Source organism: Sapajus apella, unplaced genomic scaffold (assembly GCF_009761245.1).
Source record: "Sapajus apella isolate SASKATOON/1434 unplaced genomic scaffold, GSC_monkey_1.0 scaffold92, whole genome shotgun sequence".
NCBI classification, from domain to species: domain Eukaryota; kingdom Metazoa; phylum Chordata; class Mammalia; order Primates; family Cebidae; genus Sapajus; species Sapajus apella.
Genome location: NW_022437032.1, coordinates 4254461 through 4281405, shown reverse-complemented (window position 1 = coordinate 4281405; position 26945 = coordinate 4254461). Strand labels below are relative to the sequence as shown.

The 26945-nt window shown below is 47.8% G+C and overlaps 1 protein-coding gene across 3 annotated transcripts in view; it reads right to left on the bottom strand.

Moving 5' to 3' along the window:
- Positions 1–6943: 6943 nt before the first annotated feature.
- The window catches only part of ATP9A (ATPase phospholipid transporting 9A (putative)), a 159265-nt gene continuing 139263 nt past the window's right edge, over positions 6944–26945 (bottom strand). For 2 of the 3 annotated variants that reach the window (XM_032255980.1, XM_032255978.1), the window contains exons 20-28: positions 25149–25238; positions 24891–25035; positions 23919–23983; positions 19902–20057; positions 16449–16513; positions 14824–14932; positions 13875–13932; positions 11065–11268; positions 7035–7513 (exon numbers count right to left, since the gene is read on the bottom strand). In XM_032255980.1, coding sequence (XP_032111871.1) covers positions 7377–7513; positions 11065–11268; positions 13875–13932; positions 14824–14932; positions 16449–16513; positions 19902–20057; positions 23919–23983; positions 24891–25035; positions 25149–25238 — 1029 coding nt within the window. In that variant the 3' untranslated portion in view covers positions 7035–7376. Of the gene's footprint in view, positions 7514–11064; positions 11269–13874; positions 13933–14823; positions 14933–16448; positions 16514–19901; positions 20058–23918; positions 23984–24890; positions 25036–25148; positions 25239–26945 lie in introns of all 3 variants that reach the window. The other variant, XM_032255977.1, reaches the window with a different exon arrangement.

The following is a 26945-nucleotide window of genomic DNA, read 5'->3' as shown; positions in this document are numbered from 1 at the left end:
GCCTGCTATCAGGCATAGGCTGTGGGGCTGATGACTTCACATGTGACTCAGTTACCCCAAATTTTAGGGGGCATCCATTTCAAAATCAAAACCTCAACATGAAAAGTGGAGGGTGGCTTTGTTTGGGCATTCCCGCAAGAAAGTAGGCTTTCTGAAAAGATGCTATGCTGTAGATAACTCATCCACAAAAGGGGGGCAGGCGGGACGGGGAGAAACCCCAGGATTGGGCGTATTTCTCAGCTAAGGCTTTGGATGCAAACTGATCCGGGAATGCGTGATCCTCCAAAAATCCACCAGCTCCCAGACTGCTCGAGTTACCACTCCGGCCACAGCCACATGGAGAATGAAATTAAATCCCACGGAAAGATTTGACTTTTTTAACATTATGCAATGTTTGGGTGAAAAAAGGGGGGTGGGGGAGGGATATCAGGAAAAAAAACTCATCTTTTTCCCAGAGCTTAGCAGAGCTATTTCTAGCTTTTAATGATACATTTCACCATCACTTCATGGGTAGTTTTTGAGAGGCACGAAGGCGGGACCCATTCTGTTATGTAACCCATTTAAAGTAGGAAATTAGCAAGTCCTGAATGAATTCTGTCACTGTGCTCCCACTTCTGGAAAATTTGGAGCAACTACAGTTCTATTTTGAGGTGAGCAAATCCATCATTTATAGACCTCCTCACAAATACCACAGGGCTTCATGTCACCCTGAAAAGTTTCATAACAAAAACACTTTAAGTACTTGGGGTGTTGGAACATTTCGTCTCAAAACCTTATTAGCCTGAACAGTGAATTGGCAAAGCTTCCCACTTGCCAATTATTCAAAAATGCAAATATCCCAGAGCAAATAAATATTCATCTCTCACACCCTCCCCCGCCCCTTTTTTTTATACTAAGTCCAGCAAAATATTCTGGTCAACAACATGAAAAGAAATGTCTGTTTTTCACGGAGCCTCTGGCCATGAAACAAATTCTGAAGCTATGAAAGCACCGTCTTGAGCCTCAGGGCAGCTGGGCACGTGGGGTCCGGCTGGTTGTGGAAAACAGGAAACAGAAATGTCTTTCGGTCCTCAAGCTCCCCCTCGCGGCTCCGGCGGGGAAGTGTCTGCACATGGATGCACCTTCGCTGCAGACAAACGCAGAGGCCTAAAGTTGTACAGGGCTAGCGCACGTTTAAGGAAAAGCGTGTCGGCCCCCACCTTTGCGAGCACGTGCCTTTCTTCTGCCCAGGGGGGGAGCCTCTGTCGTGAGAAAGCACAACTAAGTTACAATTATCTTTCTAATCTTCACACGGAGGATGGCCCTTTCCACTGAGAAGCAAAAAGAGGGAAGCAGCAGTTCACCCTGCAGAGAGCTACTAAGGATACCATTTGGCCAGGCGGAGGTATAAGGTGCTTCCTGAGACACACGACCTTATACCTCTAGGCCTTTTCACAAGTACAAATGGTACAGCTGACTTATGCTGATTAAATTAGGGTTTCGTGGCCAGGAGCAGTGGCTCATGCCTGTAATCCCAGCACTTTGGGAGGCCGAGGTGGGCGGATTGCCTGAGTTCAGGAGTTCGAGACCAGCCTGGCCAACATGGTGAAACCCCATCTCTGCTAAAAACACAAAAATTAGCCAGGCGTGGTGGTGGGGGTAGGGGTCTAGCTCTGCTAAACTCTGGGAAAAAGATGAGTTTTTTTTCTGATATCTCTCCCCTCACCCACCTTTTTTAACCCCAGCTACTCGGGAGGCTGAGGCAGGAGAATCGCCTGAACCTGGGAGGTGGAGGTTGCAGTGAGCTGAGATCGCACCACTGCACTCCAGCCTGGGTAACAAAGCAAGACTGACTCAAAAAAAAAAAATTAGGGTTTCTCAATGTTGGCACTTTTGACACTTTGGGCTCTGTTGTGGGAGCCACCCAATGAATCATGGGGTATTCAGCAGCAGCCCATGCCTGGAGCACTCCACTCCCCCAAGCTGTAACAACTAAAAAGGTCTTCAGATGCTGCCACACATCCCCCGAGGGACAAAAATCACCTGACTGAACTCACTGGATTTCAATTACTTCCTACACAACAGCTTAAAATAGTTTTCTTTTTTTTTGTTTGAGATGGAGTCTTGCTGTGTCGCCCAGTTCAAAGGGCAGTGGCACAAACATGACTCACTACAGCCTCCACCTCCGAGGCTCAGGTGATCCTTCCGCCTCAGCCTCCCAAGTTCCTGGAGCCACAGGCTTGAGCCAGTACATGCAGCTAGTTTTCTTGTATTTTTTTGTATACGGGTCTCGCCATGTTACCCGGGCTGGTCTCAAACTCTGGGGCTCCTGCCTTAGTCTCCCAAAGCTGGGATTACAGGCATGAGCCACTGTGCCCGGCCTTAAAAATGTTTTTTGCCTAAAATTTAACTGACTCTTCCTAATTGTTCCATCCCTTGATTAAAAAAAAAAAAAAAAAAAAAAACAAAGATTCCAAAGTCATGAAGGACCGTGTATATAAATACAACATGAAGCTTATGGTTTTCATTTTTTTCTATTTATATCCATCACCTTTTGAAATTCCGACATGTCTGGGATGGACAATAGTACAGAATAATAAATAACATGCAATGACTTTTTTTTTTTGCAAAAATCAAAATAATTTTTTGAACTGGAGTTTTCTTTACATTTCATGTACCATGAAATACAGAGAAAATAGGAGCATTATAATAAAAAGTCCTCATTTTGACACCAGAATGCATGTTTCTGTACAAATTAAAATAATCCCCCAAGGCAGAACGTACACAAGCTTTATTGGGCAACAGCAACGGGCCACGCTGGCAAACAATGAAAGCAGAGTCGCTCGGAAACACGGAGGATCACGTGTGTCATCACAGCATCGAGAATTTAAATCATCTGGAAGTTCCTGCTAAATTAAAGCAGACTGTGCCAGAGCTCGCCGCTAATCAAAACACGCCGTCCTGGTGAAAATGTGCATGAGGATTACACAGAGAGAGCAACTAATGAGCAGCCATGGACTCTTACACGAGATTACAGTAACTCCCCGGCAACAAAATCATCAATGAGCCACAACTGGTTTCTTGCAAATGCCACACCCCCCACCTGATCCCGTAAACAGGAGAGTCACTGACATCACCCAGCTATACTGACAGACTGCGCTTCAGGCCATGCTGTGGCAGAGAAGACAGAGCCACAGGTCACGCCGCTTTGGCCTGAGACGGTGCTGCGGAGCTTCAGGTCGGGGCTGGCTGATCACGCTGCAGGATACTTTGTAGTTCCATTCAAAAACATCATATATATTTTTCCAAGAAGAACTGGACATAATTCATGGGAATATTTTAAGTATATATAAATGGCAAAAAAGCTATACATTAAAAGAAGGGGAAGAAATAAAATCTGTTGTATTCACAAAGCTCCTTGTATATTTTTTAAATGAAAACAAAGCTGGGAGTGATAGAATTTTAATGCAATGAAAACCAAATATTTCTTCAAAAACCTTTAGATCATTCTTTCTTACACACACACACACACACTTCAAACATACAGAAAAGGTTAAAGATAAAAACAGCTGATAGGTGTTTGCTTTAAATAGGATGGAGCAGAAGAATGCGTATGTCCCATTTGCAATTTTGGCAAAGGTTTAAAATGCTGGCCTAAAGGCACGCACACATGCCCAACCCACCCCAGTAAAAACAAGACAAGTATAAAAAGAAAAGTCTGGTGGGGGCTGGGGGAGGCATTAACATATCAGTTTCCAATGAGCACAAAATTCAAACTACATTCACAAGTAACACGGCCTACATTTTCAGCAGAGAACAATCGAAGGAAACGTTCATAAAGAGACAACGGTTTTTCAGATTACCATCACACACAACACAGGTTTCATTTCACTCCAGGGGAGCGTAACTGGGATGGGAATTTTACAGTGCTGCCGGGACTGGGAAAAATCCCAGCACACGGCCTCCTGGCCCCGGGGGCTGGAAATGGGAGGTCTACTCCAACTTGATGATGCTCCCTGGAATGCCCTCCCAGCAGTCAGGTTAGTGCCACCGCCTCACCTGGTGCCGCAGTAACACATATGTGCACTCACAGGCTTTCAAAATGAGGATCGAAGCTGTCCCATCTAAGAAACTACTCAAGGTGGAGAAGCTAGTCTGGCGTTTTTTTTTTTTTTTTTTTTTTGAGACGAAGACTCACTCTGTCTCCTAGACAGAGCAAGAAATTGGAGTGCAATGGCACGATTTCAGCTCACTGCAACCTCCGCCTCTCGGGTTCAAGTCTGCCTCAGCCTCCCGAATAGCTGGGATTACAGGCACACGCCACCACGCCCGGCTAATTTTTTGTATTTTTAGTAGAGGTGGCGCTTCACCATGTTGGCCAGTCGGGTCTCAAACTCCTGACCTCATGATTCACCCACCTTGGCCTCCTAAAGTGCTGGAATTACAGGCGTGAGCCACCTAGCCCAGCCCTGGTGATTTTCTTAGAGAGAAAAAGGAAGGAGGGAGGGAAAAAGAAACCAAACATATCCTGCTGCCCCCATCACACAACCGTCACCACAAGATGTATGAACAATAATAAAATCGTAATAGAAGTTCTTACTCTGGCAGAAATAGCTACTGTGGTCAGAGGGCGTGGGGAGCTGTGAGTTTTGCTTTCAGGAAAACTGTTCAAACAGTGCTGACTGTGTGCCTCGAGGCCCTCTGACCTCATTAAATTGGCTGTCAGAGACGTAAGGCCCACGGAGCTCCCAGGTGAGGGTGTCAATGGAGCTTTACGTAGGTTCTTTCCAGACTGATGAACCAAGAAAAACGTTAACTGAATCCTTATGCTTAAGGTTAAAAACTCAGGAGAGCCTCTTGTACAGTAACTCTAGTTTCTTGTTTGCTTATTTCTTTGTCTTCCCCACCACAATGAAGATAACCTCCCAGAAGCCCCCGAGCGCCCCTGGGGTTCTCTGCTGGGCTTACGGTCTGATCTGTGCAGGTAAAGATCGTGTACTCTCACCGGACTGAATGCTCCTGCCTTTGCGTCTCCAGTGTTTAAGAAGCATGGCGTGAATATTCCTAGATGCTTGGGGACCCTCCGGCGAATGGCGTCAGCCAGCTGCCCACTGATGGGACGAGCCCACGACATGGAAGCCTGCACTTGAGTTTTGGTCCTTCTCACCCTTGACTGCCTCTGCCCCAGTGCGGCTGAGACAACAGAACAGAAGGGTTTGTGAGGAACACAGGCGAGTACCGTCCACTTCCGGGTGTGGCTCCTTCAGCCCCTCCTGGAAGCACTCCCATGAAGATGTCAAGCAGTATCTCAAGTGTTGACTTTAAAAGTCAACTTACGCACCTTGATCAAAATTGAGAATTAAGGAAAAGACCAGAGAGACCATCTTCATTCAGCTTCTGCTGGAAATCTCTAACCCTCCCCGACAAGGCTCCCACGCCCAGGGCCTGCAGGACCCAGCATCTTGTGTCTCTGAACAAAGCCAGGTTCAGGGTTTGCAAGCTCTGCACGGAACTATCTCAAGACCTCCCAATGCTACAGACTGACTTCCAGGAAAACAGAAGCTCAAAAACTTTCAGGTCAACTTTCTCCTCCTCAACCTTTGAAACCATACAAACTCACTCAATGAAGAAGTCAGATTTGCTCCATCTTTCTGAAATTTTTGGACAAAGATCCTATCCTTAACTATTCATTCATTATAACTTTTCTGCAAACCTTTTCCTCTGGCAGACGTGACTGAATCAGACAGGAAAAAATACTGTGAAACTGCAGAACTCTAAGACGAAATAGAAGTGATATCAACAGCCAATTTATCAGTGCCTGCAATGTGAGGTCATTCTAGAATGTTTTAAAAGGACAACATGAAATACAAACGCTTATCAAGTGTGCTCCAAAGGCAAGGGACTATCTGTTTCTTGTGTCTCTAGCTCTCCAAGAGCAGGAGTTAGTAGGCATCAGAAATCAGGCTGTAATGTACATCTCTGAAGCACACAGAAGTTGCGCCAGGTGGAGGGCATGTACTCATCAAGAAGTAATCACAAATCCAAGATCTCAACCACACTTGGCTCCTGAAGACCCACCAACCTAACCCTCATGGCATGCAGATATGGCTTCTGCAAGAAGTAACTTGAAAACCCAAGAATGCCTTGCTCTGCCACGGCCAACGATCACAAACTCCCCTCTTCCTCCGAAACAAGAAGCCAAGGCTTCATAAAAAATATGCGTGCATGGAGTCCATCCTGGTAGAGAAGGAATCTTGACGACTGGCTGCCTTTCAGCAAGCTCCCCTTGAAATCCAGGTCCCAGAGCCACAGCCTAGGCCTCCTCCCACCAGAGGTTCCTTGCTCTGAAAGCTGCCACCGACGAAAGGCAGCCTGGCAGGATGGCTCTGGCTTTGTGGGGTCATCCTCACTAATGCCTCCTACAGGAAACGGACTTCTGTGGGAGAGAAGAGTCCCCGCTCCTGACCTTTCCGCTTTGGCCTTGGAGGATCTGAGTCACAGCTGCCATGTTGTCTAAAGAATTAGTTGAGTCTCTTATCACACTGTCGACACATTTAGAGGCCATTCAGTGGCACGTTTCCTGCTAAAACAACTCTGCTGAAAATGTCGGAGGTCATTCTCAACAAGCCACTGGCTTTGTAATTGTTACCAGGTCCCAATAAAGTGGGATCACACCTCTGAAATTCTTTTACGAGGTGGCAGGTGAAGTTAACGCATGCACTGTGGATGCTGAATCAGATCAAGGACAACAGGTTGGATTTACGACACTCTCTCTCCCTCTCCTCCCAGTCACTGGTTACGATCCCAGGAATCCGGTGTAACTTGGATAAGCACAGCTACCAGGAGAGGACACTCAGCATTTCTGAATGGAGATGATTGTGTGGATAACTTTTTACCAGGTGTCACTGCCTCTTCCTCCCAAACCTACACCAAGAGCTTTCTATTTTTCTGACACCTCTTTGTGAAAGCAAGAAAGACTTAAGGAGTACATACACGTTAGGACTGTTAAAAAAAAAACAAAACATAAACAAAAAACAAGCTTTCTACAACCTCCAGCTGGACAGAAACTTTTATCACGTGACAACAAAATTCAAGTCATAAGGAAGCTCACACAGTAACCCATATACATCTCCCAGCTGAGCCACCGGCTTTAACATATTCACATTCACTCAAACATGAAGAACGAGGGGTTCAGACAGGCCCAGGTGGGTCTCTTTTAGGACCTCCCTCCTGCTGATGCAGCGGGACTCCTTTTAGGCGCAGAGCCTCTTCCCATTAAAACTGCACGTGTTAGCAATTACTGCAAAATCCACAGGTGGCGATTAACATCCATGGAACTTGAGCTCTGTCCATCAGGGAAGCGCCGAGACCACGGCCCCCTCCAGAGAGTGCATGGCCTACGATGTGAGCTTTGAGTAGCTGGGGGGAGAGAACCGTCTTCGCAGGTACTTGAGGACATAGAGGGGCAGGCAGCTGACCAGAGTGATGACGGAGACTTTCCATAAGAATGACAAGGTGGCAATGAAGTACACATCTGCAAGCAAACGGGAAGACAGCGGTGAGCAGGCAGGAATACTCTGGAAGGTGCATGTGGTCCAGAAACAGGCCTCACAGCTCTCAAAGGGAAAGTCCTCTCCTGTCACAAACCCACAGCCTCCTGGCAATGGCGTTCTCCCTCCAGGGACTGTAAGGGAAGGCAGCACGGCTAAGAGCACATGGCGCCATCAGCTTGATTCTCACTTTCTCTTCTGTAGCTTCCTGATAGTGAAATGCTACTTTCAACAGGAAAAGAAAACTACAGCACCCACCAGCTGCAGTGGCTCATGCCTTAATCCCAGCACTTTGGGAAGCCAAGGTGGGCAGATGACTTGAGCCCAGGAGTTTGAGACCAGCCTGGGCAACACAGCAAAACCCCATCTCTACAAAAAGTACAAAAATTAGCCAGTCATGGTGGTGCATGCCTATAGTCCCAGCTACTTGGGAGGCTGAAGTGGGAGGATCATTTGAGCCCGGGAGGTGGAGGCTGCAGTGAGCCAAGAATGCACCACTGCACTCTAGCCTGGGCAACAGAGTAAGACACTGTCTCAAAAAAAGAGAAAAAAAGAAGGGAAGAGCCTGGGTGCAGTGGCTCGCATCTGTAATCTCAGTACTTTGGGAGGCCGAGGCAGGGGGATCACGAGGTCAGGAGTTCAAGACCAGCCTGACCAACATGGTGAAACCCCATCACTACTAAAAATACAAAAATTAGCCAGGTGTGGTGGCATGCACCTGTAATGCCAGCTACTCAGGGGGCTGAGGCAGGAGAACTGCTTGAATCCGGGAGTCAGAGGTGGCAGTGACCGGAGATCATGCCACTGCACTCCAGCCTAGGTGACAGAGCGAGACTCCATCTCAAAAAAGAAAAGAAGCAAAGAAAATTACAGGGGAAGAAAACTCGCGAGATGCCTTTGATTTGGTGTTGTCTGACAGCTAGAGAGTCTTTCCTTCTAAGCCCCGGCCACTGGCAAGCGCAAAGTGACATTCAAACGCACGTTCTGCTGTCAGCAACTTCTTCCCTTCATCCCAGCGATGGTCACAGAAAACCACAGGGATGAATCTGGGTCGTGGTGCAAAGTGGGCTGAGACCACCCTTGTCAGGTCCAGGCTTAGGCTGACCCTCCGGGGCTCTGATGGAAGGTAGGGCCAGGGGTGCTGCCTTTCCAGCTGCAGGATTATAAGCCCGGTTATGAGGTTTCCTCAAGAGAGGAGTGACAGTTTGTGGCTTTCAATATAGCAGAAGCTGAAGCAACCCCTTCCCCACTTTTCTGAGCACAGGATGCTGAAATGCAGCTGGCACTGAGACAGCACCTACTATGTGCTGGGCCCAAGGCTCAGCCCACCCTGGGGTTTTCCTGCGCCTCTCACCCGGCCCTGTCGTGTGTCCACATCAAAAACAAGCTGAGCTTCCTGAGCAGGGGCTACATCTCTGTGACCCCTCAGGGCCAAGCCCATGAGCACACAGTATGTCTCACAAAATGCTTTCTAGAGACCAGTGACAAGGGTGAAACTGCTTCAAATTCCACTTTTCACAGGGATGGTCCTTTAGTTCCTAGAGTGCATAGTAGGTGCTCACAAATCCTTTCTAGAAACTGGTGATGCCATCATGAAACTGTTTAAAACTACTTTTCACAGGGTTGTTTTTTAAGTTTACTAAAACCTTCCTAAGGAGCTCTGGAAGCTGGCAAAGGAGCCATGATCAAAGACGCTTCCAGGGTCGAGTTTCTCTGCTTTTTCTTATTATTGCCCCTTAAGAAACCTTTTCAGGCTTCTCTTCTTTTTGTTTTTTTTTTTTTTTTTTTGAGACAGAGTCTCCTCTTGTCACCCAGGCTGGAGTGCAATGGCGCGATCTCGGCTCACCGCAACCTCCGCCTCCTGGGTTCAGGCAATTCTCCTGCCTCAACCTCCTTGGTAGCTGGGATTACAGGCACGCGCCACCATTCCCAGCTAATGTTTTTGTATTTTTAGTAGAGACGGGGTTTCACCATGTTGACCAGGATGGTCTCGATCTCTTGACCTCGTGATCCGCTCACCTCGGCCTCCCAAAGTGCTGGGATTACAGGCATGAGCCACCACTGCCCAGCCTCCATAACATTTTTTATGTGGGATGTGCCTGGGTCTCTAGCGCCTCACCCCGTGTATCTCTCTTTGTAACTTTGATCACATCTGATACTCCCATGCTCACAGACTCACTTATGTGTGTTTACATGTGTTCCCAACGAGAAGAGCAGCTCCACGGCGAGCCCGTCCACCTCATCTGCCACCATAATCCTGGCCACAGCAGGTGCTCCCAGGTCTATGGAATTGACGAGTACCTTCGGCACCTGCTTTGCTGTGCTGAGAAGCAGATTTTATTCCGAGACCCATGGAGTCCCTTAGGAGCTCTATCAGGACACAGCAGCAAGGCAGGGCCGCACGGCAAGGTCTGGGGCTCGGCCCCTCCAGCACTGCCACTGTGCCATCACAAGGCCCCGTTACCAATGTCACAGATAGGACTTCAGACCAAGATTTCCTGGGAACAACAAGGTTTTGTGGCCCCAAAAAGGCAACAGAGCAAGACTCTGTCTCAAAAAAAAAAAAAAGTCTGAAAATTCATCAGCTAAAAGGACACTGCTGTGTCCTCGGATTTTCTTGGATTTGAGGAAGCCTGCTGGATTGTCATTTACATGAAAGTGAGACCTGGGTACTCAACTTTCCCCCAGCTCAGCCAGGGCCCCGTATAGCAGCCGACCCCGTGGAGAAACCCCGTAACTCCTACCTGCCAAGTTAATGAACTTTCTTTCTTTCTTTTTTTTTTTTTTGAGACAGAGTCTTGCTCTGTCACCCAGGCTCGAATGCAATGGCGCGATCTCGGCTCACTGCAACCTCCGCCTGCCGGGTTCAAGTGATTGTCCTACCTCAGCCTCCCAAGTAGCTGAGATCACAGATGTGTGCCACTGCGCCTGTCTGATTTTTGTATTTTTAGTAGAGACAGGGTTTCTCCATGTTGGCCAGGCTGGTCTCAAACTCCCAACCTCAGGTGATCCACCCGCCTCAGCCTCCCAAAGTGCAGGTATTACAGGCGTGAGCCACCGCACCCGGCCAATGGATTCCCTTTCTAATCTAGTTAGCTCTGTGTGATTTAAAAAAGAAAAACATGGCTGGGCATGGTGGTGGGTGCCTGTAGTCCCAGCTACTTGGGAGGCTGAGGCAGGAGAATCTTTTGAACCCGGGAGGCAGAGATTGCAGTGAGCCAAGATCATGTCACTGCACTCCAGCCTGGGCGACAAAAGCAAGACTCTGTCTCACAAAAAAAAAAGAACAAGGAAAAAAAGAAAAACACTCTAACACAATCCTGCCCTCTGTCCTCAATTTCACACCCTGAAGCGAGACTACCGCCTGTCTCTAGGGAACACCAGTAAGAAAACGCAGACAGCTGAGCGGGAGGGACCGCTGGAGGCATAGCCCCGGCCGGAGCACTGGGAAACCCCTTCCCTCACAGGGCAGCAAGACCTCTGGGCCTGATTCATTGGGAGTGACAGACAGGGTTTAAGCATTCGGGGGTCTTACCGATGAACTCATGTAAGAACACCAGGGAGGCGATATAGCAGGCCAGGCTGAGCAGCTCGGCCACTGTCATGAGCCAGTGCCAGGTCTGGATGGTCAGCGCCACCATAAGCAGCTCGGTGAGGATCAGCGAGGTGAAGGAGATGGCCACGATGTGCACGAACTCTGACTCGAACAGCAGCAGCGCCCCGTACATGATGGTGCTCCCTGCAAACGCCAGAGAAGGCTGTTCCCCTCGCCCTCCCTGCAAAAGCCTCGCCCTGCTCACTCACACCTGGCCCCCTGGCACCATTTTCATTTAGACATGAAACGTATCACTTGTTACATGAGGTTAATGACTGGTGCTGTATGGAGGTCTCAACCTATAGTTTTCTGATTTTCCTCTTTGACCTTGTAGGATAAATACTCTATAATTACACAGTAAGAAAAGGGAGAAAAAAGGAAGCCAGGCAGGGAGGGAAAGAATAACTCTCTAGAGTTGATGAAAGAAATAGAAACTTAAATATAATATTTAAAATGATGAAGACGCAGCCAGGCATGATGGCTCACGCCTGGAATCCCAGCACTTTGGGAGGCCAAGGTGGGAGGATCGCTTGAGCTCAGGAGTTCGAGAACAGCTTGGGCAACACAGTGAAATCCCATCTCTACAAAAAATGCAAAAATTAGCCAGGTATGGTGGTGTGTGCCTGTAGTCCCAGCTACTCAGGACGCTGAGGTGAGAGGATCACTTGAGCCTGGGAGGCTACTGGTTGCAGTGAGCTGAGATTGCAGCACTGCACTCCAGCCTGGGTAACAAAGTGAGATCCTGTCTAAAAAAAAAAGTAAAAATAAAAATAAAAAATAAAATGATGCAGTGACTCACACCTGTAATCAGCACTTTGGGAGGCCGAGGCAGGAGGATCACTTGAGGCCAAGGGTTCAAGACCAGGCTGGCCATCATGGCAAAACCCCATCTCTACTAAAAATACAAAAATTAGCCGAGCGTAGAAGCACATGCCTGCAGTCCCAGCTACCCGGGAGGCTGAGGCAAGAGAATTGCTTGAACCCAGGAAACGGAAGTTGCAGTGAGCCGAGATCGTGCCACTGCACTCCAGCCTGGGTGACAGAGCAAGACTGTCTCAAAAAATAATAAAAAATAAATCCCAACAGGTGACATGAACAGTAAATTTATTTTTTAAAATAATAAACCCCAAAGACACATGTTTATTTGTAAGTTAAATGTGTACCTGTCCGGATATATAGAGACATCAGGGTCATTTCAAAATACATTATATGCACCATAAAACATACATAGAAATGGAAATACTCAAAAAGAGGGTTCTGGGCACGGTAGCTCACACCTGTTATCCCAACACTGCAAGGCTGAGACAAGAGAATTGTTTGAGTCCAGGAGTTCAAGACCAGCCTGGGCAACATGGCAAGACCTCATCTCTATAAAAAATACAAAAATTAGCCGGTGTTGTGGTGGACACCTGCAGTCCCAGGTTTATGATGCTGAACTAGAAACAGGTTTCTAGTCAGGAACTAAAGCCCGTGTCAGCACCCGATGGGGTCCACAGCACAGCACGGGGGCATCTTGCTGGCCATTGGGGGACTCGTGGCTCACAATCAACTGGGAAGAAATAAACTGACTTGGAACTGATTTGGGGAGGGTGCGCACCTCTAGTCCTAGGCTCAGAAGGCTGAGGTGGGAGGATCACCTGAGCCTGGGGAGGTCGAAGCTACAGAGAGCTGTGATTGCTCCACTGCACTCCAGCCTGGGCAACAGAGTGAGATCCTCCACCCTCTAGGGTCTCACTCTGTTTCTACATACATACGTATTCTATATTATATATAATGCGTGTATGTTATACACATAATATATAAAATATATAATATATATAATGCATATATTATACATTATACATATATATGTATATGAAATCTATTATGTGCATTACGAAACATACATAAAAATGGAAATACTGGCCAGGCGCACTGGCTCACGCCTGTAATCCCAGCACTTTGGAAGGCTGAGGTGGGCGGATCACTTGAAGTCAGGAGTTCAAGACCAGCCTGGCCAATGTGGTGAAACCCCATCTCTGCTAAAAAAAAAAAAAAAATACAAAAATTAGCCAGGCGTGGTGGTGAGCATCAATAATCCCAGCTAATTGGGAGGCTGAGACAGGAGAATAGCTTGAACCCAGGAGGTGGAGGTTGTAGTGAGCCAAGATGGCTCAACTGCACTCCAGCCTGGGCAACAAGGGCAAAACTCCATCTCAAAAAAAAAGAGGATTCTAGGCACAGTGGCTTTGCCCTCTGTCTCAAATATATATATATATAAAACTATGGAAAATATATATTAATATATAATATATATACCAAAAGAGTTAGACAAAGTCATTACAAATCAAAGTTTTGCTCTTTTCTTCTTGCATTTCAAAGCCTCTACAGTCTGAGAGGCTTTCTCTGGAGGCCACTAAAGTAAACATGTTTTTCCAAAACTATGACTTGACCTTACTTTCCGAAAAGGTATCAGAACACCCCGGAAAACAACCACGTTTCATCACGTGGGCAGAGCAGCTCCACAGGTTTTGATTATGGTCCACTGCCTTCCTCTGGCTTCACTACCTCAACCCTCAGACAGCACCACTGCGTCTGACGTTTAAGTCCTTGTAACAGGGTGAGCAGGGTCTCCCCTGAGTCACCCTGTCACCCTCCTTCCTGCTATTTCAGATTCCATTTTCTTCTTTTCTTGTTCTACAGGCTAGAAGGGGACACTCCTGAGTCAGCAATAGAGCACAAGACAAACAGGTGTGTCCATTTATCCTTACCTTGATAGATGCTAATCAAAACCCATATTAAGAATGTCTTGTAGGACAACGGCCGTCCCTAAATGAAACAGAGAAAGGTTAGAGCAGGGGGACTCGAGCAGCATGCCATCAGCGTTCGCGTTACTCTCCCGCTAACCAGCTAAGGCAACCCATCTGTCTTCGTCAAGAAAGTGGCTTGCACACATCTGAACATATTAGAGAAATTATTTCTTTAAAAAAAGAACTGGCCAGGTGTGGTTGCTCACATCTATAACCCCAGCACTTTGGGAGGCTGAGGAAGGTGGATCAATTGAGGTCAGGAGTTCGAGACCAGCCTGGCCAACATGGTGAAGCCTCCTCTCTACTAAAAATACAAAAATTAGCCAGGCATGGTGGTGCATGCCTATATTCCCACTTACTCTGGAGGCTGAATCAGGGGAATCACTTGAACCCAGGAGATGGAGGTTGCGGTGAGCCGAGATCAAGCCACAGCACTCCAGCCTGGGTGACAGAGACTCAGTATCAAAAAAAAAGAAGAATTGACATTAAATGGGAATAAATCTTCCCTTGGGTAAAAAAACCCTTGAAGACAAATAAAATTATGAGATGCCTGTGCCCATGCCACCACACACACTTTTTGGAAGTAGACACAGGAGCATCTCTGGGAGCAAACATAGGTTGATGCTGCAAAGTGAAACTGTCAGGGGCTTTTTCAAAGTCGTGAGTTGGCTTGTTTTCAGTTTATCTATTACTGTACTCTTTCAAGTTCTAACAGTGCATATATTACTGTTTTAAGAAAAAATGCAAACTCCCACACCTTCCCCCCAAAAGAAAGAACGCTACCAGTTCAAGTGTGTCCAAATCAGAAATGGAGGGTCTGTGTGAAATAATTAAGAAAAAAAAGCAGGGAGGGAGGGAAGGAAAAGGAAAGGAGGAAGGGAGGAGGGAGGGACTGAGAAGCCAGTGGAACCTTGAGAAGATCCTTGTAGAGCTCGGGATACAGCATGGCAACTTCCGACTTGACATCTTTGTCCAGGACCAGAGAAAACACGGGAAACATGGTGTAAATGGTGGAGTACCTGGGAGAGAAAGCCGCCACGGGTAAGACCTGGCCGACGGGGTAAGAGCTCTGTGCTATGCTAGCCTCTGGCACCCAAGTCCCCCCATGCCTCAGACAACTATTTACTGCTGGTCTATTACGCTCCAGGGCTGGCTGAAACCCAAGAGGAAAAATGGACAAAAGTGTCTGCCCTCAAGGGCTTTTGTCCTAGTCAGTGAGTCAATAAATAAATTAGGTAAACTCTGTGTGTTAGAGGTAAGCGCTGATAGAGAAATATAATGGCGCAGAGGAACTAAGGTGTGTGCGTGTGTGTATGCGTGTATGCGTATGTGTGTGCATATGTGTGTGTGCGTGTGTATGCGTGTATGTGTGTATGCATGTATGTGTGTGTGTGTGTGTGTCTGTGTATGTAGGGGGTAATAGCACAATTTTAGAGGCTAAGGAGCCGAACATTTGAGTGAACACTCAAAAGACGTAAGGGCCAGCCAAGCCAATCCCAGGAGGAAGAGCATTCTAGGGAGATGGAATGGGCAGTGCAAAGGCCCTGAGGCAGCAGGTGGCAGTCATGTCTGAATAGGAGCCCAAAGGCCAGTGTGGCTGGGGCTGAGGGTGATGGAAGAGGACATGAGGACTCACGGGGAAGATGGGGTCATGCCATGGAAGGTCGCATGCAGCACAGCTCAGGGAACCCCTAACTATATTGTCATGTTCTTTGACTCTTCCAGACCCCAACAAAGGACAGTCCGCTTTTCCAGCTAGAAGCAAGCAGAATTCCAGTGCCTCCGCTCAAGCTCAAGTCCTTGGCCAAACGCAGTAAGAAGGAAAGCAGCCTCCGCAAGCCTCTCCGGAGCGCAGCCGGCCTTGCTATGCTGTCTCCTCATGGCCACGCGTGGCCTCAGCTGTGTGTGTCTGTATCTAGGGCACTTGGTAACCAAACTCCACCCACCTGGGTGATTCAAAGACTGAGCACATTCTCTGAAAACGTCAGAGGACCATCACGAAGTTCCAGGTCAGGAATGGGGGTGACAAAGGCCCAAGTGACATCATCTCTGTCACCGTGGCACAGCAGGCAAGCTCCGTTACTCGCACTTCCCTGAGGCAGTGGACTCTGGCCCTCCTTGGAGCTCAAAGATGGGACTTCCACTGGGCTCAGTTCAGGCGAAGAGGGCGTGTTTCAGATCCCCCTTCCCTTTGAGGAAGACCCCAGTGAAATCACCAAGCCTGCAAACCTTCCACCTTGCCTTCCTCAATCAACTGATAACCATGGGGTATTTTCTCATGACCAAGTTCAAGTGGCAAAGTACAACACACCACATACATATCCACCTCCACTTCCTCCGTCGGGAAGGGCTTAATGGGTCAAAACCTTGGTAATTTAAGAAGGTTCTAAACCATGGTGCTGGGCCTGTGTTCGCTGGGGCTGGGAATCCACTGTGACTTGGGAACCCAAGAATTTTTCCACAACGTTCCTTCTCTCTGCTGCGGCATTTGAAGAAAGTTTCATAAACAATTAATCCCTTGGCAGGAGTCCTTACCCAATGATGAGGAATCCTTGATAGAGAGGGACGGAGGCAAAGTAAAACACGGAGGAAAAAACAGCCTGTACCGAGGAGAAAGGAGGATGTCACCAAACGTCACAACAAAGCCTTCTGTTTACAGAATAAAAACAACACCTGATGATACTTACACAGCCCTCACCCAAAAAGTAACACCTGATACTTACATAGCCCTCAGCCCGTGCTGGCACTGCTGTAAGGTACTTTACATGGGTTCACTCATTTCATTCTTACAACCACCACAACCCTATGAAGTAGGTACGATTCTCACCATCCTCATTATGCAAAGGGGAAAGTGAGGCACAGAGAGTATGTGGCTTGCCCAAGCCCACACAGCTCATTAGCAGCAAATCCAGGAATCATTCCCGGGTACAGTGATTTTACAGCGTCAGGGTCCATTGCACCCACTGTGAATATTCATTAAGTTCCACGACCCAGGAATGCTTTGCACATGAGCACACTCATCTCCAGAGCCGTCCACAGCATCAAGCCCTCTATCACCCACACTTTACAGAAGGGGAGACTGAGCAGGTAAAAGCCCAGCTGTAGCCCCAGAGCCCACACTTCTAACCAGCTCTGAATCCCCGCCTCTGTAGGCACGCACGCTGCCGGAGGCATGAAAACCCTTATGGAAAAAGAGCCTCCCAAGTGTTTACGGGGGCTGGGATGGCAGAGAAGGCTGCACTTCTTACATTACATGTTTCGGTATTTGGGGAAATTTTAGAAAAGAGCACATGACAGATTACTTTTGCAATTAGACAAAAGCAGCAAAGATATTTACAAACCCGCACGGAAATGTCTGCTTCCTGCTTCGGAAAATATTAGCTGTGGTAATAATGAATAGGCTGGGGAGATCCAATCAGGCCTGTAGCTCTGTTAGCTCCTTCTCTAGACCTCTATGGGCTAACAGAGGGAACATGGTCTCCAGGCTAATTTCTGTTCACATAAAGCTGAAGGAAGGCCAGAGACAAACACTGCAGGAAAGCTTTTAAAAATCTAAACTCTGAAAGCAAGGCAGAGATACCCTAGTAACTAGAGACAGCATCAGACCAGGGCTAGGTCCGGAAGCACCTTCAATGGATGCAGAACGCGTGCCTTCTCTGCACAGAGCTCGGAGTGCAGGTGCCAAGGGGCCACAGGAAGCCCCGGCTGACCTTGGCCATGCCGGGAAAGCCACCTTTCCAGTGACATCTCACCCAGGCTGGGCTGCTGCATAGGAAGGATGGTAGTAAAAATGTCAAGAAACTGGTGTTTATTTTGCAAACCAATTATCAGGAGCCCCTTCCTCTAAAAGAGTCCTCCTAGCCATAAAGCCTTCATCTCAACAAGAGCATTTTGGGAAAAATTAAAACTGTGTTCTCTGGCCAGTGTCCAGGGGCAATTCTAACTGGGACTTGCTCTTGGCCATTTTCAGCACAGTGGACACGGGTTCAAGGCATTTTCTTTAACACAAAGAACAATGCCTCGTCCTGGAATTCTCTTCTACATTGATGTGAACGGTAACATCCAGTTTGGGAAGAAGTCAGCTCATCCCGGCCGGCTTTTGTGTATGTACCCAAGGATGAGCTGATTACTCCCCTAGTGATTCAAACCACGGCATTATCCAGTTCAATGGGTGAGTTAACATAATTGAACTACAGGTGGGGTCTGGTGAACCACAGCAGCCGTTTGGGTTTAGATCATTTTGATGAAAGTATTTTAAGGCTCCTCTACTCACAAATGCAACAGGTGTTTAAAACATAAAATCACCCTCCAAAAAAACAGGGTAAAGCCAGTGGATGGTCAATTCACATGTACCCAAAGCAGCACTTCTGTGCCAGGAGGCCCGCTTTTCACCTATGATTAAACATTCTCACAAATTAAACTACTAACTGATGTTTACATATTCCCCTGTCTCACTTCTGCTAATCACGGTAAGGGCGCCTCAGCACTGCTGACTTACAAACCTGTCTGAGAGCAAGGAGGATCTCATCATCCCTGTTTCCCAGGTGGGAAGACCGAGGCCTAGAGTAGGAGTTATTTGCTCCCGTTCTCACAGATCCTTGGCGGTGTGGTCAGAAGGGGGCGTTGAGTTCCAGGATCTACGATGCTTACGTTCTCACCGCTTAACTGGGAGCATTTTCATCTCAATGCCCAAAACCGAAGATCAATCAATAGCTTTTCAACACCAAAAATGTTTTCTTTCCCTCCTCCGGCCTCCTTTCGACTCCACACTTAAGTGCTACAGCCTGATGACAAATTTTGTTGTTGCTGCTGCTGTTGTTTTTGAGATGGAGTCTCACTCTGTTGCCCAGACTGGAGGGCAGTGGCACGATCTCAGCTCACTGCAGCCTCCACTTCCCAGGTTCAAGTGAATTTCATGTCTTAGCCTCCCAAGTTGCTGGGATTACAGGTGTGTGTCACCACCTCCGGCTAATGTGACAGGTTTTCACCATGTTGACCAGACTGGTCTCAAACTCCTGGCCTGCAGTGATCCACCTGCCTCGGCCGCCCAAAGCGCTGGGATTACAAGCGAGAGCCACTGCACCTGGCCTGTGATGACAGATTTTGGAAGGGTTTGTGGGAGAGAAGGTGGGAAAATATATACTCTAGAATCCTTTTATGAAAAAACAAGACGGGAGCAAGATGTTAACTTCCAAGGGTATTGGTGATCATGATAACTAAACTCAGGTCCCCACTGGGCTCTGCTGGGTGACAAAACCGTGATGCCAAGGTAACCTCAGCCCCAGGTGTCACGCTGACCCCTGCAATGCACGTGGTCCCAGGCCCTCCATGACAAGTGCATCGAGAAGGATATTCAGATTGTGACTGCAGGCTTTGAGGTCTACCTGACTGAGCTCACTGAATCCCTGCAGGACACCACAGATTTCTCATCCATACTCAGTCTCAGCCTCCCTATCTGTAAAATGGGCTCAGGCTATTCTGAGACTTATGTGAGACACTGCATTGTGAACTCTCGGCCCGATGCCTAGCATGCAGGAAGCACGCAAGCAAAGTCAGTTCTTCTTCTTTGGTGGTTGTTCCCTGATGGCCCTTACCTCTGCCTGTGAAAAATCGGGGCCCAAAGAGTCATTCATCACTTTACTCTGCGTCTTTGACTCCAGCAGACCAACGATAACAACTCACCCACAATTAAAATAACTCGTGTACACTCCACTTGCCCCAGGCCAGGCACTGGATGTCACCACTAACACGCACATCCACACTACATGGTAGGAATGACCAGCACCGCTTCACAGGGGAGGAATCTTGAGCGCCAGGACGTTCAGGGACCGGCTCAAGGTCTATCAGCTAGAATGTAGCCAGGTAGGGGGTTTAAACTGGTGAGGTGGGGGGTGACAGCTCTAAAGCATCGTCTAATTCCCAGGCTTTTTCCACGATAATCACATAGCCATATGCACCTGTGTGCAAAGGGGCCAGCTGCCCACCCACCTGCATGGTGCTGATACAGAGGCTCCTGTGAATCACGAACTGGCTGAGGGCGGCTGACCGCTTGTAGCTGTTCCGGCCATGCACCATGAGCAAGCGGCCAAGATGCTTAAATTGAGTGATGGAGAAGTCTGCGGCCAGCGAAGCCTGTTTGCCTTCCTAAAATCCAATAAAATGAGGCACTGTCAGAAGCACAAGAGGTCAGGGCAAACACATTTCCTTTAATTGAAAAAGCAAGACATTGTAAGGAGATATTTGAAGAACTTCAAGAATGAAACTCTTTGGTTTCAAGTGATACACAGTTGGTGGTCCAAGTCTAAATTTGATTTTAAAAGGGGAACGTATTTAAATAAAAACCATTCTGAATCGCATACATTATAATTTGGTGGTCAAGTGGATCTAATATTAAGCCTTGGGAGTTCAGCCCACCCCGGGTAGCAAAGGATCAGTTAAAGATAGATATTGTAAAACATTCCGTTCCTTTAAGAGCTAATTAAACATGAAGTGAAAAGCCAGAGCTCCTAACAATGTTAGGAAATACCTGAATATACAGCACTGCACACTCACAGAAGTGGACATAACTTATAGTGCAGCCATATAACGGAATTCTCTCATTTTGCTTTTTTAATTTTTATTTTTTCTTGACACAGGGTCCTGCTCTGTCACCCGGCCGGGAGTGCAGTGCTGTGCCCTCAGCTCACTGCAGCCTCCGCCTCCTGGGGGTTCAAGCCATCCTCCCACCTCAGCCTCCTGAGTAGCTGGGACCACGGATAGGCACCACCACACCTGCCTCATTTTGTTATTTTTGGTACAGATGAGGTTTCCCCACATTGCCGAGGCTGGTCTCAGGCTCCTGAGCTCAAGCCATCCGCCCACCTCAGCCTCCCAAAGTGCTGTGATTCCAGGCATGAGCAACCGCACTTGGCCGAATTCTCTCATTTTAAAAGGAGGTGACAGCCAACAACGAAGGGACAGAGGGATGTCAGAGCCTCTGGATGTGACGCAACAGGAAGAACACCAGCTCCTCCTGTGCAGTGCTGACTCAATCCAGAATCGGAACCCAACCAATCTGACTGGCTCAGGGTCTGCATAGCATGAGACGCTCTACAACTGTCCTGAATGCTTTGGAAACATCACTGACATGAAAAATAAAACACCCTCCAAACAAAAAAAAAAAAAAGAGAGAGAGAGAGAAAAATGTTCTACAATAAAGAAGATTAGAGCCAGGCGCGGTGACTCACGCCTGTAATGCCAACACTTTGGGAGCCCGAGACGGGCGGATCACGAGGTCAAGAGTTCAAGACCATCCTGGCCAACATGGTGAAACCCCGCCTCTACTAAAAAATACAAAAATTAGCTGGGCATGGTGGCGCACGCCTGTAGTCCCAGCTACTCAGGAGGCTGAGGCAGGAAAATTGCTTGAACTCCGGAGGTGGAGATTGCAGTGAGCCCAGATTGCGCCACTGCACTCCAGCCTGGAGCCTGGCAACAGAGTGAGACTCTGTCTCGAAAAAAAAAAAGATGAGAAACACACTGACGACATGCTAATAAATGTGATTTGCAATCCTTCCTGGAGCTTTTTTTTTTTTTTTTTTTTTTTTAAGCTATGAAGACATTTAGAGAACAGATGGGGAAATTTGAGCATGAATATTACACAGTACCATTATATCAATGTTACTTGCGGGGGTTATGATGTTACTTTCCTTGTGTGGGAAAACGTCCTTGTTTTAAAGAGATCCAGCTGAAATACTTAGGGGGTAACGTTACACGCAATTTACTTTCAACTGATTCAAAGAAAGAAAGACAATGCGGCAAATATTAACAACTGACCAATCAAGGCGAAGGGCAGATGGATGCTCACTGTTCTATTTCAACTTTCCCATTGTTTTATTCCAACTTTTGACATTTTTCAAAATAAAAAGGTAGAGTCAGAGTAAGAAGTGATGGTTCTATATGCTCTAATGTTAGGAACAAATCCAAGATACAACAGATTTAAGTCAGACGCATAACAAAACGTACAGAGTGTTTTCAATTTAAAAATTATACAGGAAAATTATATATACATGTGTCACGTAAGTGTATAGACAGCAAATCTACACACACTCATAACCAGTAACATACACACAGAAAAAATGTTGGAAGAATAACCAGGGTTACTCATGTGATCCAGTTACCTAAAAGAAAGGATGCACTTTACTTCTAGATTGTTTCATGTTACATATTTTTTTGAGACCAGAGTCTCATTCTGTCACCCAGGCTGGAGTGCAGTAGCACGATCTTCGCCCACTGCAACCTCTGCCTCCCAGGTTCAAGCAATTCTCCTGCCTCAGCTCCCGAGTAGCTAGAATTATAGGCTCCCGCCACCAAGTCCAGCTAATTTTTGTATTTTTAGTAGAGACGGGGTCTCATCATTTTGGCCAGACTGGTCTTGAACTCTGACCTCAGGTGATCTGCCCGCTTTGGTCTCCCAATATGCTGGGATTACAGGCCTGAGCCACCACGCCTGGCCTAGATTCATTTAATTTTATAATGAGTACTATTACTTTCAGATCCCAAGAAACAAAGGAATCAGAATACATTTTTAAGAGAAGGGAAACTGCTTTAATTTTTGTAAGAACTGGTACAGAATTCCATTAAACTCAAACATGCTTTTTTTTTTTTTTTTTTTGGAGATGGAGTCTCACACTGTTGGCCAGGCTGGAGTGCAGTGTTGCAATCTCAGCTCACTGCAACCTCCACCTCTTGGGTTCATGCAATTCTCCTGCCTCAGCCTCCCAAGTAGCTGGGACTACAGGCATGCGCCACTACGCCCGGCTAATTTTGTTTGTATTTTTAGTAGAGAAGGGGTTTCACCATGATGGTCTCGATCTCCTGACCTTGTGATCCACCCACCTCACCCTCTCAAAGTGCTGGGATTATAGGTGTGAGCCACCGTGCCCGGCCAAACATGCTTCTTAAAACCTGCACTCAGGGAATCTATTCAAACTTCTGATATAACCCATTCAAAAATCATTTCACGGCCGGGTGCAGTGGCTCACACCTGTAATCCCAGCACTTCGGGAGGCTCAGGTGAGTGGATCACAAGGTCAAGAGATCAAGACCATCCTGGCCAACATGGTGAACCTCATCTCTACTAAAAATACAAAAATTAGCCGGGCGTGATGGCATGTGCCTGTAGAGGCTAAGGCAGGAGAATTACTTGAACCCAGGAAGCGGAGGTTTCAGTGAGTCAAGATTGCACCACTGCACTCCAGCATGGCTGACAGAGCGAGACTTCATCTTAAAAAGAAAAATTGTAGCTGAAAAGGCCTTTTGGTGAGAAGCAAACCAAGCCACATTCTTCCATAAGTGCCCAAGAGATCAGCACACGGCACGATAAACAATGCTTTTACTGACAACGCTGCCTACTGCAGGGAAGTCTGAAGTACATTTCCCATACCATAAGAATATAGAGAAACATTTTATTTATGTATTCATTTACTCATTCATTCACTCATTTCACTGAGTCTCGATCTGTCGCCCAGGCTGAAGTGCAATGGCGCGATCTCAGCTCACTGCAATCTCTGCCTCCCAGGTTCAAGCCATTCTCCTGCCTCAGCCTCCCAAGTAACTAGGATTACAGGTGCCCGCCACCATGCTCAGCTAATTTTTGTATTTTCAGTAGAGACAGGGTTTCTCCATGTTGGCCAGGCTGGTCTCAAATTCCTGACCTCAAGTGATCCTCCTGCCTCAGCCTCCCAATGTGCTGGGATTACAGGCATGAGCCACCAGGCCCAGCCAAGAAACACTATGCGTTTTTTTAATTTAGGTCTTGGCAAACAAAAAGTCAACCTTCATCTGTCTGTAAGACGTAGCAATACAGACCTCTTTCTTCCCAGTAACACGAGGTAATTGTGACACATAGTTCCTCATGTTATCATTCCTCATCTGGAATTTCCAGAAGTCTTAAAACTATGTGTTTGAGGGAAAAAGAACCAAGAAACTCCGACAAGTGGAGTCAAGCAGAGGGAACACGCTCACCTTTCCTTCCACTCCCACGCCGCAGTCGGATTCCTGAATCATGCTGACGTCATTGCCCCCGTCCCCTGCAGGCCACACAGATCAGAGAGAAAGGGCATTTGATTTTTACCTTAAACAAGAACGCATGCTTGTCTTTAACACACTCGTTGTCTTTCACGGAGCACTTGCTGAGTGCCTGGCTTGCACTGCGCATTCGAGCTCTCCCATTTTAAAGGTGATCCTTTTTAGGCTGGACACAGTGGCCCACGCCTGTAATCTCAGTATTTTGAGAGGCCAAGTCAGGCAGATCACCTGAGGTCAGGAGTTGAAGACCAGTCTGGCCAATATGGTGAAACCCTATCTGTACTAAAAATGCAAATTAGCCAGGCTAATTGTGGTGGTGTACACTTGTAGTCCCAGCTACTCGGGAGGCTGAGGCAGGAAAATCGTTTGAACCCAGGAGGCGGAAGTTGCAGTGAGCCAAGACTGTGTCACTATACTCCAGCCTGGCAGACAAAGCAAGACTCCATTTCAAAAAAAACAAAAACAAAACAAAAAAAAAGGTGACCTCTTTTAAGTCCTCATAATCAACATTTGAGGAAGCCACTATTATTATTCCCATATCACCAATGCACAAATGGAGGCTCAAAGGGGTGAAAGAAGCCACCTGGGGCACCCACTGGGAAAAGCCAGAGGAAAGATTTGAACCCAGATCCAACCCCATAGTGTATGGTCTCCACCCCCGGAAGTCTGTGCTCTTGAGCCACTAGCAAAGGAGTAGGAGCCTGGCTCACACTTATCTGCTCTCCAAGGGAAATATTAAAAACAACAACAAAAACAGAGCCAAAGTCTTCGAGGCCGAGAAAAATCACAACCTGAAAAAAGGGGCCCGGGGAATCTGAAGAACAAGCAGCAGGGTCCAAACAGCCTCAGGGAAAGGGAGCCGGGTGCACCGGCAGGCCAGGGCCAGCGGCACAGCTGAGCCGTGCCTACCTACTGCGCAGGTGAGCTTGCCCGTGCGCTCCTGCAGCAGGCGCACGATCTGGGCCTTCTGGGTGGGGGCGCAGCGGCAGCAGACCACAGCCGGGCACTGGCAGGCCAGCTCCATGAACTCGTACTCGTAGTACTTGAGGCAAACCTGCAGGGTGGAGGGAGAGGAGGTGCGTTGGTGGAGGTCGCTGCCCAGCCTGCAGTGCCCCGGATGAGGCCCAGGCTGCTGGGAGGACTGGCTCTCGGGGTCCCCAAGCTCACCTCCAGGGAATCTCCTGAGATGACCAGGGCGCAATCATGCTTCCTGCGGAAGGCATTCAGCTCGAGGTGAGCCTCCCCACGGTTGGTCACCTGGAAGGGGACAGAGATGAAGAAGGAGGCACTGCTCTCCAGAGACCATAGAACAATAAACAGTGGCTTCCTAGAGCCAGCATGAAAACGACGGCCACCCCAGCCAAGGGTCCCTCCCTACCCCAGCCAAGGGTCCCTCCCCTCCCCAACCACCAGAGGCAGCACCAAATGGAATCCTGTTGGCCATGACTCTGTGGGAATCGGAAGAGCCCATACAATTTCCACCTACAATCTCCCCCAGGACTAAAAATGCCTGTACTGGCCAGGCGTGGTGGCTCACGCCTATAATCCCAGCACTTTGGGAGGACAAGGCAGGCAGATCACTTGAAGTCAGGAGTTCGAGACCAGCCTGGCCAACATGGTGAAACCCCCTCTCTACTAAAAATACAAAAATTAGCCGGGCGTGGTGGTGGTGGGCACCTGTAACCCCAGCTACTCGAGAGGCTGAGGCAGGAGAATTGCTTGAACCCGGGAGGCGGAGGTTGCAGTGAGCCAAGATCATGCCATTGCACTCTAGCTTGGGCAACAGAGCAAGACTCTGTCTCAAAAAAAAAGAAAACCAAAAAAAAGCCTGTGCTTTCATTGTAAGCCAGGCATTGGACTAAGCATCTGTGGATTTTTCTGATTTATTTCTCACAACGGCTCTATGAGGTACTGAAAGAATACGGCTCTTTTTTTGTACTTAAAGAAACTGAAGCATGGCGACATTTGTCAGTGTGTCTGAAACTATTACACTGTAGCACAGGTAGGCAGAGCCAGGCACCTGGCAGAGGCTGGCCCACTTTTCTGTAAAGGACCAGATGCTAACTGCCATGGGCTTCATGGACCACATGGTCTTAGTCACAACCACTCAGCTCTGCTGCTGTAACGCAAAAGCAGCCGCACACCATTCACAGACGAGTGGGTCTGTCTACACTCCAATAAAACAAAATGCCTGCTGTGTAGAAAACAGGTGGCTGGGGCATAGGTCATTCGTTTGCAGTCCCTGAATTCTAAAACACACAGTCAGTTCTCATGATTCATAGCAGCTACATTTTCTAAAGTCCCTGTGCACATGGAATTAGCACATCCTAAACCATCGCCTGGAGGGGAAATACAGGGTTAAAGTTTTGCCCCAGTTGCAACGTTTTCATAAATATATAACCTTATTTTATGTGTGTTTCTATTTAAAGACACCTTGATTCACTAACAGCGAACTCACAGCCATCAGTACTATAAGTCACGCCTGAAGGAAGCTCATCTGACACATACGTTTCTCCCTAAGTCACACCGACAGCCTTCCTGCACTTAGGAAGATGTGCCAGCAAAGCAGCGCTGTGCTAGGATCATTTTAAACAACAAGCTGCCAACAAAAGGCACAAAAATGGGAAAAACCTGATACAATGGACTGCAAAGAGGACACATGTTCGCCATATGAGGCTGAAAGGAGGAGGCAGTGCGTGGCCTTGCTCAGCCGAAGGTGGGAATGTGCACACCAGGCAGCTAAAATGCTAAGCCACTCTAGGCCGGGCGCGGTGGCTCATCCCTGTGATCCCAGCACTATGGGAGGCCAAGGCAGGAGGATCCCCTGAGGTCAGGGGTTCAAGACCAGCCTCACCAACAGGGTGAAACCCCGTCTCTACTAAAAATACAAAAATTAGCCAGGCGTGGTGGCAGGCACCTGTAATCTCAGCTACTTGGGAGGCTGAGGCAGGAGAATCGCTTGAA